General features: G+C 31.6%; 3 protein-coding genes across 4 annotated transcripts; 2 read left to right on the top strand and 1 right to left on the bottom strand.

The window, feature by feature from the left end:
* Positions 1-646: 646 nt before the first annotated feature.
* Positions 647-8724, bottom strand: Bma-sart-3 (conserved hypothetical protein,hypothetical protein; the record flags this gene model as incomplete). 2 transcript variants are annotated; one of them, XM_043079138.1, is made up of 15 exons in its annotated part: positions 647-802; positions 1576-1652; positions 2790-2943; positions 3173-3385; positions 3671-3928; positions 4404-4688; positions 4830-4987; positions 5139-5291; positions 5584-5797; positions 6637-6761; positions 6873-7025; positions 7350-7563; positions 7922-8060; positions 8333-8481; positions 8620-8724. In XM_043079138.1, 15 exons carry the CDS (start codon positions 8722-8724, stop codon positions 647-649), a joined length of 2553 nt encoding a protein of 850 aa, XP_042935072.1. The 2 variants fall into 2 exon arrangements, with proteins under 2 accessions (XP_042935072.1, XP_042935073.1); XM_043079139.1 differs by lacking the exons at positions 3671-3928; positions 4404-4688; positions 4830-4987; ... (6 more) ...; positions 8333-8481; positions 8620-8724 and having other exon boundaries at positions 3173-3331.
* Positions 8725-10984: 2260 nt separating this feature from the next.
* Bm7003 (Uncharacterized protein) lies at positions 10985-12225 on the top strand (the record flags this gene model as incomplete). Its single annotated transcript, XM_043079137.1, has 3 exons — positions 10985-11062; positions 11701-11865; positions 12217-12225. The coding sequence occupies 3 exons, from the start codon at positions 10985-10987 to the stop codon at positions 12223-12225; spliced, it is 252 nt and encodes an 83-aa protein (XP_042935071.1).
* Positions 12226-13134: 909 nt separating this feature from the next.
* On the top strand, positions 13135-15708 carry Bm5615 (1810045K07Rik protein, putative; the record flags this gene model as incomplete). The annotated part of the gene is made up of 8 exons (XM_001891692.2): positions 13135-13192; positions 13349-13488; positions 13612-13701; positions 13880-13945; positions 14244-14335; positions 14490-14599; positions 15330-15445; positions 15637-15708. The coding sequence occupies 8 exons, from the start codon at positions 13135-13137 to the stop codon at positions 15706-15708; spliced, it is 744 nt and encodes a 247-aa protein (XP_001891727.2).
* Positions 15709-17051: the final 1343 nt, after the last annotated feature.

The following is a 17051-nucleotide window of genomic DNA, read 5'->3' as shown; positions in this document are numbered from 1 at the left end:
TGTGTGACATGTTTTCTCACCCCAGATCCGGAAAATTACAAAATTTAGACCTAGCATTTAATTAAGACTAACACACGTTTGGTACCAACACACATTATGGCGACATTAAACATACCATCAGATTTATTGAATTAGATTTATTTAGCAATATAAATAACGAGTCAGTTCTAAGAAACCAAATTACAACAAAAAAGCTTGAAGCAATCAACCCATTTTGTTTTTTTATTGTGCTCAGAGACGTCTAAAGTCCAAAATATCACGACCTTCAGATCAAAGGAAAAGTATGATCCTTATCAACCGAAGAAAACAAGTTCCTGCACTTGAGATCAACTCAAGATTCCTTTCAGAATTTTCCACTTTCGAAAAGAAACCACTTTATATCATAAGAGTCGCTATTTTTGTCTACTCCATTTAGAATCATCGTGAAACTCAAATCTTGTTTTGTCTACTCCATTTAGAATCATCGTGAAACTCAAAGGAACTCAAATTTAGAATCATCGTGAAACTCAAAGGAACTCAAATTTAGAATCATCGTGAAACTCAAATCTTGTGAGATAAAACTTAATGTTTAAAATCCAAATATTCTTCTGTAGTTCGTCAAAATTATTAAGAAAAATTAACAAGTTATGAAGTGAAGAAAGTTAAGTCATTTCAAAAAGGATCGGAACTCTTCATTGGACATATGTTTTGTTGACATTCCTGAGTCGTTTCCATTGCTTCTATTATCGACAGTTGATTTGGCCAGTTTTGTGGTTCTCGCCAGTGTTCGTGGTATCAGATCTATTTTACCTCGTTGATGCGACTAAAAATGATCAATGTTAAGAAAATTTTTCAGAATCAGTTGATTCAGAATCAATGAGATCACTACAGTGGCCTCTCATACTATGTAAAATCTTGTCAAACACTACACAAGAAAGCGCCAAATTAGAATTCAAGAAAACGTTTTTATTGCTGAAACTCACAACAGTTTGTGAGTGTCTAGTTTAACAATAATGTTAACTTAAGGTCCAGCTAAAGGCAGTAAGATTCACAAAACTCAGTTTCAGCTAAAAAATATTTTCCAAAGAAGTTAAAATTCGCATCAAAATAAGACCTTCAATTAACGAAGTACACCATTTTTTCAAATTTAAATTATCATTTCCCAATTAATTATTACATTACATTTACCAGATGCATACAATTATTTATGAAAAAGTATATATATGCTTTTGTTTGACAGCAAAACTATTTATGACTTATTTTCTCCCAGGAGTAAGATTTCTTAGATTTTTACACGACTGATTAAGTCTACTTCATTAGGAGAACGTGAAAATTGACCACAACAAATTTAAATTTGTACTATTTAATATTAAAAATAAAAACTGACTATTGAAATTAAAAGTCATGATGATTACATAAACACTGAATTTTTCAGCTTTTTATTATTCAGTTTTGTTTCACAAATGAAAATTTTTAAGCAACTGCTAAAAGTTTGATTATTAATTGCAATAATAAACAAAAAAATCAAAAATTCTTCAAGTACAAAATTTCATACAAAATGATTATAGATTTTTAAAAAACAAAAGTGTAACTTACAAAACTGGTTGTATTAAATCGCTGCAATTGTTCCTTACGCTTCGGTGGATTGCTGATTGCAACTGATAATTTTCGCTCTGCAAAGTACACAGACTTCATAGATAATGACCTAATAAAATTGCTGTTTTTTGATAGAAAGAAAAAGAATTATTAAGAACTAAGAACCTGTTACTTAGTAGTTTGTTCATGGTTAAAAAAAGGCTGAAGATGAAAATTCCTTTTTAAAAAACACATTTCAAGGGGTCGTTTAACCTTAGTTTCCAACCTTTTCAAGTGCCAATTAACGAAATTGATACTGAAAGCATTATTTTATACTGTATTATGCTATGGTGTATTTTACAGGTGTCCGTCCAGGCATTCCTGTAAAATACATCACAACATGAAATAGTACAAGTTTAAAACTTTTTTAAAAAATTGTTTAGAGCAGGTTTGGATGTTTTAATGAGACATTGCTATAGAAAAGTAATATCTCCCGAATTCAAAATTACGCACAAATTAAAAACTACTAAAATTAGGAGAACAGTGTTTCATTTAGTAAAATCTTGGTCCTCAAGTTGAAACAAATTTTTTCAATAGTATGCAATAAGCTGGTGAAAAATTTTGGCAACTTAAAATACTCAAACAAAGGGTTTGATAAAGATTATGAAAAAAACGCAAATGTTATGTTTATGAAGTTATGTATTTACAGTGTGTCATACGGTTCCACGAAACAAAATAATAACATAATTTGAACTGCTGTATGTATTTTTTCGCCTTCAGTCATATGCGCTTATAATGTTTTATTTGTTACAAGATATTAAGTTTAAAAACCTTCTGTTCTTTTAGTTAGTTATTTTGAAGGTCATATTTCATAAAACTTGCTTAAGATAACTAGAAGAATGAATATATTCAGATCTACAAAGTATAATATTTGAGATAAAATTATTGAATAATTCCAACCATGGGAACATTTGAAAATGAAATAAACTATATAACTAAATTTAACATCGCATTTATGAAAGGTCTGTTCATTTCGTAATAATAAATATTCAAATATATAAAGAATACTTTTCGTCAGATTAGTTTACCTCCGCTGTAATTTCAGTGCAGTAAAGGGAATACGACCGGATACTATATATATAAACAGATTGATCGATCAATCGATAGAGAGATAGACATAGATAGGAGATACATAAACACAGACAGATAGATATAAAAACACCCGCAAAACAAACCTAAAAGAATAAGGTCGCCAGCATCGCCAGCTTTCACTGCCATTGCAGCATCATTATCGTTTTCAAATTCTACGTATGCGCAACCTTTTGATTTACCAGATTTATGTGTCACAATACGAATATCACGGATTGTACCAAATATTGTAAATATTTCCTTAAAAGAAAATATAACAGATTTTGTCCTACTTTTATTTTCACATATATATGATCAGTGTCATAATGTTTATTTCAAAATTTGAGAACATATCAGATATTCCATATAATTTCATATAAATGTATTTCCCTCAGCAAACGTTTATACTAGTTACAAATAAACCTACTCAAATAAGAGAATTAAAAAAATAAAATAAAAAAGATAGCTCGTAATGCAGACGAGTACAAACCTTAAGTTGTTCCTCGGTAGCATCATAATGGATATTATTAACAAAAACTTTGTTTTTTTCCAAACCGGTACTGTAACGAAATTCAGTATTTTTCCCCTTATCATGCGGTTTATACTCTGAAACATACAATGGTCTGCCATCAATTTGAGTTCGATCCATTTTCAAAGCATCCCGAGCTTCCCGTTCAGTTGAAAAATCTATGTACCCAAATCCCTGCAATGCTAGCAATTTCATTTTTGAAGCTAAAATGCACCAATAAATCTGCCTTATTTACCTTTTAAACAGAGCTAATTTTTAAATCATAATACATATTATACAAAGTAAAAATTATCAAACCAAAACTAGTCCCATGAATAAATTCTCAAAATAATCTAGCGTCCTTACTGAGCTGAGAATAAGTATGAACAGAAGCCTATCAATATTTTCTAATGAGTTAGATTAGCAAATTATAACCAACTCCGAAGTGAAAACAAAGTTTGTAAACTGCATATGGCCTACTTTGTGCAATTTGCTCATCCCCCGATAGACCAGTCGAATTTCTTTCGCATTCAGGAATATTTCTTTCAGCCTTTCTGTTGGCAACTTAAAATCAAGATTGGAGACGAATACGGTGTGACGTTTTTCAGAAGCTTCTTCACTTGTCCCTTGCAAACCAAGATCTTGACTTGATGCTGTTCTCAGTTTCGATGACTGGGAAGGAAGTTGTGGAACTACAAAGCCATCGCCATCCACTTGCTTTTTATCGACTTCGCTCATCTAAAAGCTGTGTAATAACAAATAATTGAGAACTGCTGCCAATAACTAAATAAGTTAAATATTAAAATATGAAAATGATTTCCAGACTTAAACTATTAACACCCTCAAAAATTGTCAACACTTCAGTAAATCTTAACCTCTGATGCCAAAACAATTTGGCATATTAAAATTCGTCTGCAATAAAACATTTTAACTGCTGTAAATTCTTTACAATTAATTCCCTAAATCCCTACATTTGCATTTAATTCCAGCTAACTAATAAAACAATCAAGCTAAGTATGTACAGTTATTAACTCTCTATATTTGAGCTAGAAATGAACTTCACTCTTTGGATTTTTGCTCCTGCTTTCGTCTCTAACTCACAGTGCAATTCTCAGAATATGATAGTATTATTTGATAGCATTAAGAAAAATGAAATAAAACAGTTTCTACGAAATTATAATTAAGAACACCTCCCAAAACTTCTGAGAAATACCTCTTTCTTCTGCTGAATTTTTGCCGTAATTTTCAGTGTGCCGTTTATAAAATCATCCTCATTGGTTATGAATTTCTGTCCTTTCTTCTCTACGTCTTCTCTCTTTCGTTTAACTTCAACATCTTCATCATTTTCTTTCTTCCTTTTTTTACTACTTTTCTCCATTTTGTTTTTTTGCGGCCTCGATGAAATCCGACTTACTTGAGCATTTACCTTTTGCAGCGCTTTGTCCAGATCATCAATACTTCCTACCTCTCTCTCAAACTGGATAAGAGCATCAAATACCTGAAATATTTCACTTTTTGCAGAAAGTGAGTTGCAATTCTTCACACAAATATAAAATGTGGAAGGTTTCGGATTACCCTTTTATTTCAACCTTATTCTGAGCCAGACAAAACGACAATAAATATAGCGGAGTGTATTCACCGTGTATGGATGATCGCTTGCTGAATTGATAGCTTTGTAAAGCAGTTTACGCGCGTTATTCACATCACCGAAAAAACGTTCTAAATTAGCAGCTTCTATCCAAGCTGTTGCTAAGTGACCACTCCCCGATGCCAGAATATCATTCCAAATTTTCAGAGCTAAAAACGACAAGAATTACAGTCAGAGCAATGAATCTAAAATTTCAATTAATACAGCTCACTGTTAAATCATTTAGTAACAACGCCTTTCAAGGAAACTTGAAACAGTACAGTACAAACATGGAAAATGGAATATTATTTAAAACATTACCTTTCTTAGGCTGTTTTGCAGATGTGTATAAAAAGAGGGCATGGTTCTTACGATACTGAGCTTTTGGGCTATCCCAATTAGCTCCAAATTTTTTAGCCAAAAAATCTGCACCTTCGTCGAATTTCTCTAACACAGCAGAATAATCATTGTTACCTGCAACAGTGGGGTATATGATTATGAAAATACTCAACGAAGAATATTTTTTGGGAATTTTTTGGAAAAAGAGTTTGGAAATTTTGCTACAGTTATCAAATCAAAATTAAATTGAAGAATCTAAAGTTCAGAAGATTTTTCAACAACTGCGGGGTACAGACATAAGCATCCTAGTGAATGGTTTTATCGATACGAAAAATTACTTAACAAGTAATGAAAATTTTGCATGCATATTTTCGGCATGACATCTGTAAATTGACGAAACTAAAACATGGCAGCCTAAAAAGTACACCTTGCTTGGTAACACGTCGTCGAAGAAGATATATATATGTACGATAGAGAGAGAACCCCTCTTCTTGTGTCATTATTGTATCTCGAGCATCTGGCCACTTAGTATCAATTTCTTCAGGAGAAGCATCCGACCGTTCTAGTGCCGAAAAATACTGCTGCCAAAGTGCTGAGCATGGTGCATGACGTACAGAACGTGCGTATACGTCTGTAGAGACCTTAAATCCAAACGTTTGTATTTTGTATTTCTCATTCTATACTACATTGTGTTTATGGAAATAATAAAAGTGATATGGTAGTGAACTTATTTTGTCATTTTGTAGGATATGCCAGAAAAAAGTGAACTATATTATATCGAGTAAAAATATATTAATCCAGACTAAAGACTAGAGACTCTTTTAATTGAATATTCTTTATACAAATATAAAACTGTTTCAAATTGCATATCATGGAAGTAATAACTCTCCAACACTCATCTTTCAGTTATAACTGAGCTTACCTGTATTGTTTTTATGGCTGCTAACAAAGAATATATGCATTACTCAATATGTTAAAAAATTGTTCCTTTGTCTTAATCAAATCTATATACATATTGTAGAGATTCTTATGACATAATTCTTACTTTCTTACTACATAAAGAGTAAAGATTAAAGGTTAGCCGATAGATAACATTTTATTCAGTGGAAATCATGTGCTTGTTGCAAGATAATGTCCACTAAGGATTTAAACTCTTTGCTCATTTTTTTAGTATTAGTAAATTACAATTCGGTTACTCTCTTGCATTCATTTAATTCGATTCATTTAAATCCTTTACTTAACTTTAGCATCAACTTATTTCTCCCTCTTCATCTCATATTCGTAGATAAATTTCACAAAATTATCAGTATTGTTGCTGTGGATTAAAACCTGTGTACCGCAGTACTCGTTCACAACACATTCGTTTATACAACTCCAAACTAAAACTAAGAAAGTCCTACAATTTCTTGACAGGGATAATTTCTTACCAGATAAAGAAGGTAACAGTTGAACAACTACAATTAAAGAAACTGTTTCTAACCTGTGGCAATTTCAATGACGAATCCAGCCAATTACCGTAATGCAACCAGAGATCAGAATTTGGAGAAGCCGCAATTGCACAAAGTGCCCTTTCAAAAATCATTTGGATTCTTGCCGGATCGTTTGCTAAAATGTTTGAATCATAAATACAAACCTCAGATAACTTCCTCGATATTTGATTTAAATATGATGAAAAAATAAAGAAAAAGTAATGAAGAAAGGAATTTGAAAAGTTACTTTGCATTTCGAAATTAATGTATTCCATTAGAATAGATAACTTCTTATTTTCTTCTGTGGCATTTTCGAGACGTTGTTCAAATTCACTGATATCCGCCATACGTTTTGCTGAGTTTTCAAATGCTTTATGAAACTCCTCTAACTCCTTACCCTCTGAAATTGTAACAAATGTTTTTAGTAATAGCAATACTTTTGACTACTTTCACTTTTCTAGCATAATCTCCTTTGACGCTATTCTGATCGTCATTCTGGAGACAAAAAAAAACTTCGTACAACACTGAAATATATTTCGTAACGCAGCAAATTAAAAAATAAGACACGGAACTCAAGTTACATGTCTTTGTCAAACTTATACCCCTTGGAGAAAAAATAGGAGAAACTATTGGAATATGTACAAAAATTATCTCTAAATAATACCTGACGAACTGGTTAACCTAAAAAAAGAAAAAGATGAGATGAAATTGGATAACAAATTACCCGCAAATTCCTTATATTCATTCCATGACTCCTGTAAACCCTGATGCGGCACACTAAGCAATCGTCCATAAAGCGATTCCACATGTTTCCTCTGCTTATCTTTTTCATCACTCATCGAATTCAGAATCATTTTTTCAAAATCCAAGTAAATATTCCAAATCAAAGAAGCACAATCAGCCCGTAGGCCTATTTTTATCACCGCTTCTTCCATTTTCTAAAAAGTTAGTAAGCCATCATCGCCGTAAAATTCTCCAATTCACTGTCAAATATTATTAAAAAAGCATAACTAGAACTGATTTTTGCTTTTAGCAACATAACATAAAACTAAGTCATTTAACCATTTGAACATGTGACGTGAATCTCATCAGTCTCTGAAGTGGACGAATAGTTTGGCGGACAGTCTGTCTTCTATAAAGTCATGTGTAGTTATGATTAAGTTATTATTCATGATTATGCTATGCTGAATGATCTGACAATTAGACAGACAAAGGACTTGCTAAAACATTCGAAATCTGCTATCTTATTTTTTTGTATTCTAAGTCTGGAAATTCAACAAGAGATACTTTCGTTACCTCTCTTGCAAAATCGAGAGATATGCCGCAGGCCCACTGAACGTATTCAAGATAAACTTCGGGACTGTGAAAATCTCGAACTGCACATTCGAAAAGCCGTTTAATCAAATCCTTGCTACTTTCTGCCGATTTTTCATCTCTAGCGCAAAAAAAATTTGATAATAAATGAAATTTGTTAGAAGTGAAAATTCATATTTTTTTCATAGAGGTGGAAGCTTGTGACTTATCACTACTTCGAAATCATGTCAAGAAATAGCAGAAACATAACTGACAAACTTAGACTCATTGATGTAAATAAATTTCACAACTATTTCTACTACTGAACATGTTTCATGACTAAACATTCCAAAGTATTCGAAATAACTTATGGCATAATGCAACTGATTCTTATTTTTTCAAAATACAACTAACTCGATCCACTCCAACCAAAAACTAGGAGGCATAGTATACAATGACGATATGTAATCCCGCTGTTCTCGAACTCCTTCAAGCTCACCACTTCGACGCAAAGCCTCAATTAATTTCATACGATTGTCATAATCCTTGGGCGAAATTTCGACCTGCAATGTATGTATGTGATGTCACATGGTGTGCTTTGCTTTACTACTTTCAAATCATATCAGATTATGGAAAAATATCATGAACTTCCAGATCGGAAAGTTCGAATCTCAGCATTAGAAAGTGAAAAGGAAACTTACCATTTTTTTTATTTCTGAAATAACCTCTTCATATGTCTCATCATCGTATACCTCATCATTTTGCTCTGCCATCTCCTCGCTGTTGTCACTTTCCACATCACTCATTTGCTTGGAAAAAAAAAGGAATCTACTTAAATCACAAATTAGTTTTGTCCACTTAAAACTTCTCAATTCCGCACCTATAAAACGAAAGTTATTGTGCAAAACTTGAATATCTCTGATTAAATAACATTTTGATTTGTCGACTTAATAATAACTGAAATATTGAACTATGCAGAGTCTCTTAATTTCATCTAAAAAGAAAATTATTAACAAAATTTTAATCCATTTGTGTGGAAAAAAAAAAAAAAAAAAGGAGATCAGCCATAGAATTCATTTTATTTTATCAGTTAGGATTCTCAGGTCATCTTAATCCCGAATTTTGTATTACTAAAACTGTTTTTAAAATAACATTTCGCTGTATCCATAATGTACACGTGACGACAACAGTGTAATTAGGAAAGCTATTTATTACATCAACCTCTTAAATATTCTTTCTTTTCAGCAAACTTGTCATTCAAGAGTTCAATCAATATTCTTAAATCTAACTACTTTTAAGTCTTATCTGAAGTTTCAACAGAAATACCATCGAATTACTAAACAATGAACGAATACCAATCACCAAACTCCTCTCATACCATCATGGCCTACGGTATTTGTCGCATGATTGTCGCATGCAATTCAACAACGCAATATATTGTTTCAGCGCAGATAAGTTTACGGTAGTGTAATAGGGATGTGACATTTGGTGATATTGTGTATTTGGATAACATTCAATTATGTGCATTATATTGATAACAATTAAAAATAATGCCTTATTTTTGAATGAAATCTTAGTTTTCATTCTAATCTTTGACTAAAACAAATTACATAAATATTGATGGGTAATTAACGAAAGAGATATTTGTTAATTAGAATAATATTTTTATCGAATTGTTCCTACTTTTCAGCTGGCAATTTTTTTTAATGGCTTTTTTTTAAATCGATGTGACTGATTTTACACTCAATTTCAAGATATGATTAGATTTATTCATTGAATTTTTAATTTATGTATTAGTCAGCTATTTCGTTTCTGTATTAGATATTAGTTGAAATTTTGAGAATGCATGTTTCTATGTTAAATGATATTTTTGATGATGCTATGTTTATGAGATTTAAACTCATATTTTAGATAAATTTTTGACTTTTTCCTGGAATGTTAAACGAATGAAATAGCTGACGTGATGAAACGTTTTAATGACATTTGTCAACGGAGAAGAAATTTACAAATTGCTAATGCTGTGCTATTTTTTGCTTGAAAATATGCAAGCATGTGATTTGATTTATATTCGGTCCCATGAGCAAAATGCAAATTGAGTTCAATTTAATAAAGCTTAAGTCGAGTGCTCTTCATGCTGAAATGTTTAATTAATGAAATGCAATACAAGATGATAAATGCATGCTTACGTAGATATCAAGCATGTCATCTTTTTGCTTTCCTTTTTCTTTTTTCAATTCTCGGAAGATTAAAATGAATAATTTCTTATAATTTAATAAAGTGACAATAATATCTTTATCTTAAACGTAATAATCTATTGCTCTTTCGATATATACGTTGCATAGGGTATAATGTGTGAATAATTGTAATACGTAATGCATCTGGTCTATGGTAATTTCAGTGTTATCAGTATGAAATATTTCCTCAATGATTTAATAATTCATTTGCGATAAATTTATCAGTTATTTTATGAATTATGTTCTTTGAATGAAGAAGGTTTATTTATTAACGAAATTTAAATGATGAAAAAATATAAGACTTATTACGAAAGAAAAAAGCGGTGTATGAAAAGAAAAGTGAAATTTAAATCTCATATTTCAAACTTCTTGTACCATTGTTTAGGAAGATATGATTACCAATTTTTGCTCTCATGCATTTCAAATTTATTACTCATAACATTTTGCAGAATGTGTCCTTTCCCATGATGCTATTTCTACAGTTACGTCATTTACACACCACTGTGAAACGAACCATAGAGGTGCGCATAAGTTATAATTTAAAAAGGGAATGAGAGATAGGGAGAGGAAGACCTTTGGCCAATCAGCCTGGTCATCCATCTCTTCTGGCTAATTGTTTCCAAGCGTGAATTTAGCAATGCTATTTTTATTCATGGGTACTTTTATAATTAAAGTTTTACTGCAACGGTTTCCCAATCTGTTGTTGAGAGATATAACTTTCCACATAAATTCGTAAAATATCCTATGATATTCTTTAGCACAACCCTGAAAAGCATTCATCACTAACTTCCAATTTAACACTAACCTCGACAGATACAAAGCAACTGCAATAATGATTTATGGTACTTTCCTACTGTTACTACATCTGCCTTTGCTGTTTGCTATTGCTATTTTAAATTTGCATTGTCAGGTTGGTATATTTTTCAAATTCCATAGGTTTTCAAATTCCATTTGGAAAATTTAACTAAACATTTCAAAAGCATAAAACTGTCAACATTGTGTCACAATAGAGAAAATTAATGGGAGATCTAGTAGATTTTAAGCACTCTATAATTAGTTAAGTTTAGATTACGATTTATTAATCAATCATCTAATCACAAAAGATTTGAAAGTGACTGGTTAATCATATATCTTTCTCAGGAGATATCATTAGTCTGCTTAATATCACATTCCCACATATCCTAATTAATTAATTTAGTTAGCCTTTTGAGAAGGAATAATAATTAGCTCCATCGGGAATGATAAAATTATTACTTACAAACGTATACTGTTAAAACAGATATAATCACCTAAACTTTTTAATTACAATAATCACTTTAATCCCACGTATTATATTCATTTTGAAAGCGAAAATTTTTAATCAAATATTTAAAATGGATGATTTATAATTAAGAAATAAAAAATGTTGTCGTAGAGTAATGGCGATGAATATGAATCAATAACAAAAATACAAACTATTTAACTCGAAGAATCAAATAGTTAATGAATCGCTGAATTTAGTCCAATTCTAATCGATGGTTTCTCTTTTTTTTTTTCTTTTTTTTGTAGGCAGTGGATGCAACTAATGATTATTTCTTTCGATCACCAAAATGGGTGAATCTGGGACCATCCGGAGGTTCACTCGTTTCCGGCCGCGGTAATTTCCGGCCAGGCTTTAGTTCGAGTGTTTCCGATAGTCGCTTTTACTTATCCGAGCCATTATTTGCATTCAAAGTGCGGATTTTCGAATTAAAATTAAAGAAGAGATCTTTTTTTTGTCATCCGTTTGCAACTGTCTAACTTCACATTTCGTGGAAATTTGAAATAATTGTTTTTAATTGATTTCCGATGTGGATCAGATAACATTTTTACGGAATAGACTTTTCCGGGGAGTAAATATGTAACAAATGTTTATCAATGAAATGAATCGCAATAATGAGAAAAAAACGAAAGTTAAAAGCACTTTCCATTCATTAAAAAAAAGAATTTGAATGCTTTAACATTCAGATTCATTCGATGCTTACTTACTTACTTACGTACTTTCCTTATGTCAAACATCATAATGGCTATATTTTATTATTTCAGAGAACATGAAAGATTTCCAATGCAGCAGTGATAATGGTAATGCGCAATTAGTACCACATATGTACTAATAAATCACTAAAATTTGTTGTTTGTACGATATGCTCAAAATAAAGAATGCTATTGTTGCTCCAGTGCTAATCAAACTAAAATAAATATAATTCTCAAAAATTCATTATTAAATAAGCGCCTTATTATTCAATTGCTTAATTTGAAAAAGTTACTGATAAAATGTATTACTTAAACAAAGTACTTAAACGGTCTATTTTGACAAAAATTAAATTACTACATGTTGGATAGAAAGAAATTAAATTGTCACCACTACTAAATTTATCTTTCAATAAGTTTTCAGTACAAATTACTTGTAAGCTGATCCTTCGCTTTATTTCACTAAGTAACACAGCAATTCTAAAATCCTCATATTTAATTCTTTAAGTACTTAGTATCTACTGAGTAACAGAGGAATAAAGTAAGCCTACAATGCATTAATGGATGCTGTTTTAGCCATTTCTGGCATCAATTGTCTAAACCAGTCCCAGGCCAAATGATATTTAGTACTACACCAAACAAAATACAGTAAGACAATTTCCTTTCTTCATGAGATAATTTTATTGCACAGTAAGTCATCTCGGCAGGTTGCCAATGTGATGTGTTGTTGGCTATTTCGTTAGCAGTTGGGTTTGTATTTCACTCTTGCGTGATTTGGTTTATCCGTATCCGTCTTCCGTTTCCTAGACATATTGAGGTGGGAGGACACTTTACGTGTTACGTTATCAGATTATCATTCCATGCAGTATTTTATCAAAGTAAACTTTGTACTGAGAATGGGACTAAATGTGGTTTATTTTTAAATCAGCGAAGTATTTCACCATCATTTTTGATTTGAAGCACTGCAGTTTTTTTCAGATTTCCAAGATTAGAATGTTGTGCTGGTCTATATTATATGTCATGTTTTTGATTGGTATTGTTAATTTATGTGGTGAGTTATTGAAGTTATTCGGACGGCTGTGAAATAATTGCTGTTTTTCTGTCATATTTTGAAGGCAGACAAGACAAAGAGTTATAATAAACTAAAATAAAGTCATAAAAACTGAAATTACATTTTTGTAAGTTCTGACAACTTTTTCATTTCTAGAGGGTTCGGGAAAAGTTCGTTTGGCCGATGTCACAACGCTAACATTATATCGAGATAAGTATACGACAGGAAGAAGGTCCTCTCCAATCCCCCAAATTCAATGTGTCGGAGGATCGGCGAAGGGAAAGTTTGAGCCCAGAGTATGTATATTTTGTAGTACAGGGAATGGTCATTTCTGGAAGTCCAATTCATTCCTTCAGATTAGATTTGACTAGCAATATTCTTTTGGAATGTTTGTTGCTATATCCTGCTTCTATTTTTAGGTTGTGCAGTGCTACAATAGGGGTTATGATGGTATCGATGTTCAGTGGGAGTGTAAAGCCGAAATGGGTGATCAGTATGAGTTTGGCGAAGTAAATTTTTCACGATCGATTGTATTGATTATCTAAGTGCTAGTTGTAAGTCACCATAAGTTTTTGTCTGCAGCTTATCATATTAAAAAAAATTAACTCTCACGTCTGTTAAGCTTGCTAGAAAATAATATGACTTTGGATCCGAAAATTTAATCGAAACTTGACCGAATTTTTTCAGATTCGCATATCTTGTGAAGGGTATGATTACGCAGATGATCCGTATATTTTGCGAGGTTCTTGTGGTGTAAGTTTAAAATTTATTTTTTCAAGCAAGTTTCCGATTGCCTTTTATTATTGCTCAATAACATGATTTTATGGACATTTATGGTAATTTGGCTGTAGCAGTTCGTTATCATCACGATTCGTTAAAATATTGGTACTAATAGTGGAAAGTGTTTATTGACATAAGAAATTACGCCATGATGCAAGCAACTAGTAATTCTCAATGAACTGCTTAAGTTTAGTTGCATGTTCTCATGAATTAATCATTTGTGATAAATAGATTAATTTTCAGTTTGATATGATTGACTGGTATTTTTTAGTTGAAATACAGTTTGGAATATAGTCATGAAAGAGGAAACAATTATGGTAAAAACAACGTACCAAATGCGCCACCTTATGAAAAGGATCATGAGTGAGCATTTGCGGAAGTGTTTTTGGCTTTCCATTATTTTTTTCGAAGTAGTTTTCCAGAACATTTTTTATAATTATGGATAGTATTTTCAATTATGATGCAGTTATTTATAATTTTGGATTTCTTGATTCAAGTTCTGTATTAATCATTTCAGATTTGGTTCCTTAACGCTTCCGTCAGTAGCTATTTTGCTTTTATTCCTTTTCGTAGTCTACTATAGTTGTCTGCAACCTGTTACTGATGATGACACAACACGTCGTAGTGGTATTCGATTTTTTTTTTAATTGAATTTAAATTTTTAAAAATTTCCTTCTAACTTTTTTTTTTATTTTGCAAATACATGGCTGCGATCATTGTTTCCTTATTTGACTTATGAATAAGCAGTAAAGATAGTAAGTGGTTTTTAAAAAGGTATACTTTTAATGGTGAAAGGTAAAGAGAAGTGGGGCGAAAGAAAGTCATATGTTGGCAAAACTATTTACTTCAAAATTTTTGGTTGTCAGTTCTTATTTGACAATCTACAGTATACAGTTTTTAGATTCACTAAGTACAGTATTTTAAATTCAAGTATACACTATATCATTTTTCTTAAGTGGTAGCCACCTGGTGAAATGAACATTTGGATATAACAACTAAATTAATTTTCGTTAATTATTAATCTTTTTTTTTCGGTTGGGGTTGGAACCAAGGACCACCACCTCCACCACACAGTGGAAGACCACCACCACCAGGTTTCAAAAGCTTTACACGTCCAACTGATGCACCTCCTACGTATGAAGAATCTTTTTACAATGCATCCGGTACACAATCCAGTGGACCCGGTTTCTTTTCTGGTCTCGGATTAGGCGGCTTAGCTGGTTATTTGTATGGCAGAAGTCAGAACAGGTTTGTTCATTCTGTCCAAAAAAAGTTGAAATGCAATTACTATTTTGATGTTTGTAAGCGATCAATTCACTAAAAATCTGTTTGTGCCAATTACTATTATTTATTTTAGTGAAGACAGTTTCTTTCGAGGTAGGAGACCATATGAACAAGATGGTTTCCGGAGTTCTTCACATAGTAGATATAGAAGTGATTCGCCAGGACCTTCAACAAGTCGAACAACATCAGGTAGATTTCTCGCTTTATTCAACATTTAACTAATTATGTATTTTGTAGTGAATTCAGCGTGTGAGATATAACTGCTTATGTGAATATCAACATTGGACGTTTGTCAATGCTGTTAGGTAAATTTTATCGTCTTCAAATAAAATTCAGTTCTTATCTCTTTCTTCAGTGACGCTTAAACTTTCATTCTTTAGGTTTTGGTAGTACGGAAAGAAGATAGTGCTGCGCACACTTTGTGTATTATGTATCCTTCAATTGCCTTCTAGCGAAATGGTAATGTGCCATTTTTGTTTGTAAGTTGCTAGCAAAGATAAATGTTGAACTAGTTCCATGATGTATTCTGTTAGCTTTTTTCTCTGAATTCTATGTGTTCGCCTTTTTCTTAAGATTATAGTGGCGAGTTTATCTTATTTTATTTATAATTTTTATCCCTGTAGGAAATGGAATAGATTTTGGTTCATTGTTCACCACTGTATTTTTTATAAGAAGGATTCTTGCAGTTATTTGTATTTTACACGATAATTTTTTCCAGTAGATTTTTTTGCTGAACATTTATAATATTGAATCAAAATTAACACAAAAGGCACTGCTTACACTGCCACAGCCAATTGTTTAAGGATTATAAGAAAGATAAAAATAATGTTCTCAGATTCTCTCATTTATTTCGTTGGAAAATTAAACCCTCTATTGATATTACACAATGAGCCGTAGGAAAGCAGTGTCGGCAGAAACATTCCGTTTGTGCATTCTCGCTTTCTCATTTATTCATATTACCCTTTCGTTACTTTCCTTACTCTCCTTTTTTTCAATTTGAGACACATTAATGACTAAGTGCATTGAATTAAGATGTCATTTATCTGCCTCACAAATTCAGAAAAAGTGTTGATCAATTTGAATGATTTATTTATACATTATTGGTATCATTTGTATATTAATCAATGGTGCAATGAAACGTTTAAATCGATGGTTATATAGACCTTAACTTGTAAAATGATGATGATCTCACTTTCAACTGTTGTTGGATCTAAGATTAGAAAAAATCTTTTAAAAACTGGATGAGTTATTTTTCCACTTATTTGGATTTTCGTGCTTCTTTTCCTCAGTAATTATTTGTGTTTTTCTCCTATTCAATATACTTGCTTCGCAGTCCTAAGATTTTACGCTTCACATCTGGACAACTGCAGTTCGTTGTTTCTTCATGAATTAATTTATCAATTTAAAAAGAAAAAACATCTGAAGTTTTCGGTGTCCAATGAAAAAATTACAACGGAATTAAAAGCTTAGGAATGAAGACTTATCATTCACAAACGTAACAGTTGACAATGGAAATCAAACTGTTAGATGGAACATTCTTCGATGGCAATCTAATATATATGGGGAATGACGTCTAGTAGGCTCACTTGCATAGTAGATTCAGTCAAATGAAGTATAATTTGTATCTTGTATTTATCAAGAATATAATTCTGCCTTTCCCCTGTTTCCAGTCATCCTTTTTTGTCCAATAGTACTATCTAGTTGTTATATCTTATTTTCGAGAAAGTACATTACTTTGATAAATTCAGAAAATATTAAAAATTTTTGAAGTATTCAATATTTTGCTCCTGCATCA

Source organism: Brugia malayi (assembly GCF_000002995.4).
Source record: "Brugia malayi strain FR3 genome assembly, contig: Bm_v4_Chr2_contig_001, whole genome shotgun sequence".
Classification (NCBI taxonomy): domain Eukaryota; kingdom Metazoa; phylum Nematoda; class Chromadorea; order Rhabditida; family Onchocercidae; genus Brugia; species Brugia malayi.
This window is presented reverse-complemented; position numbering and strand designations above follow the sequence as displayed.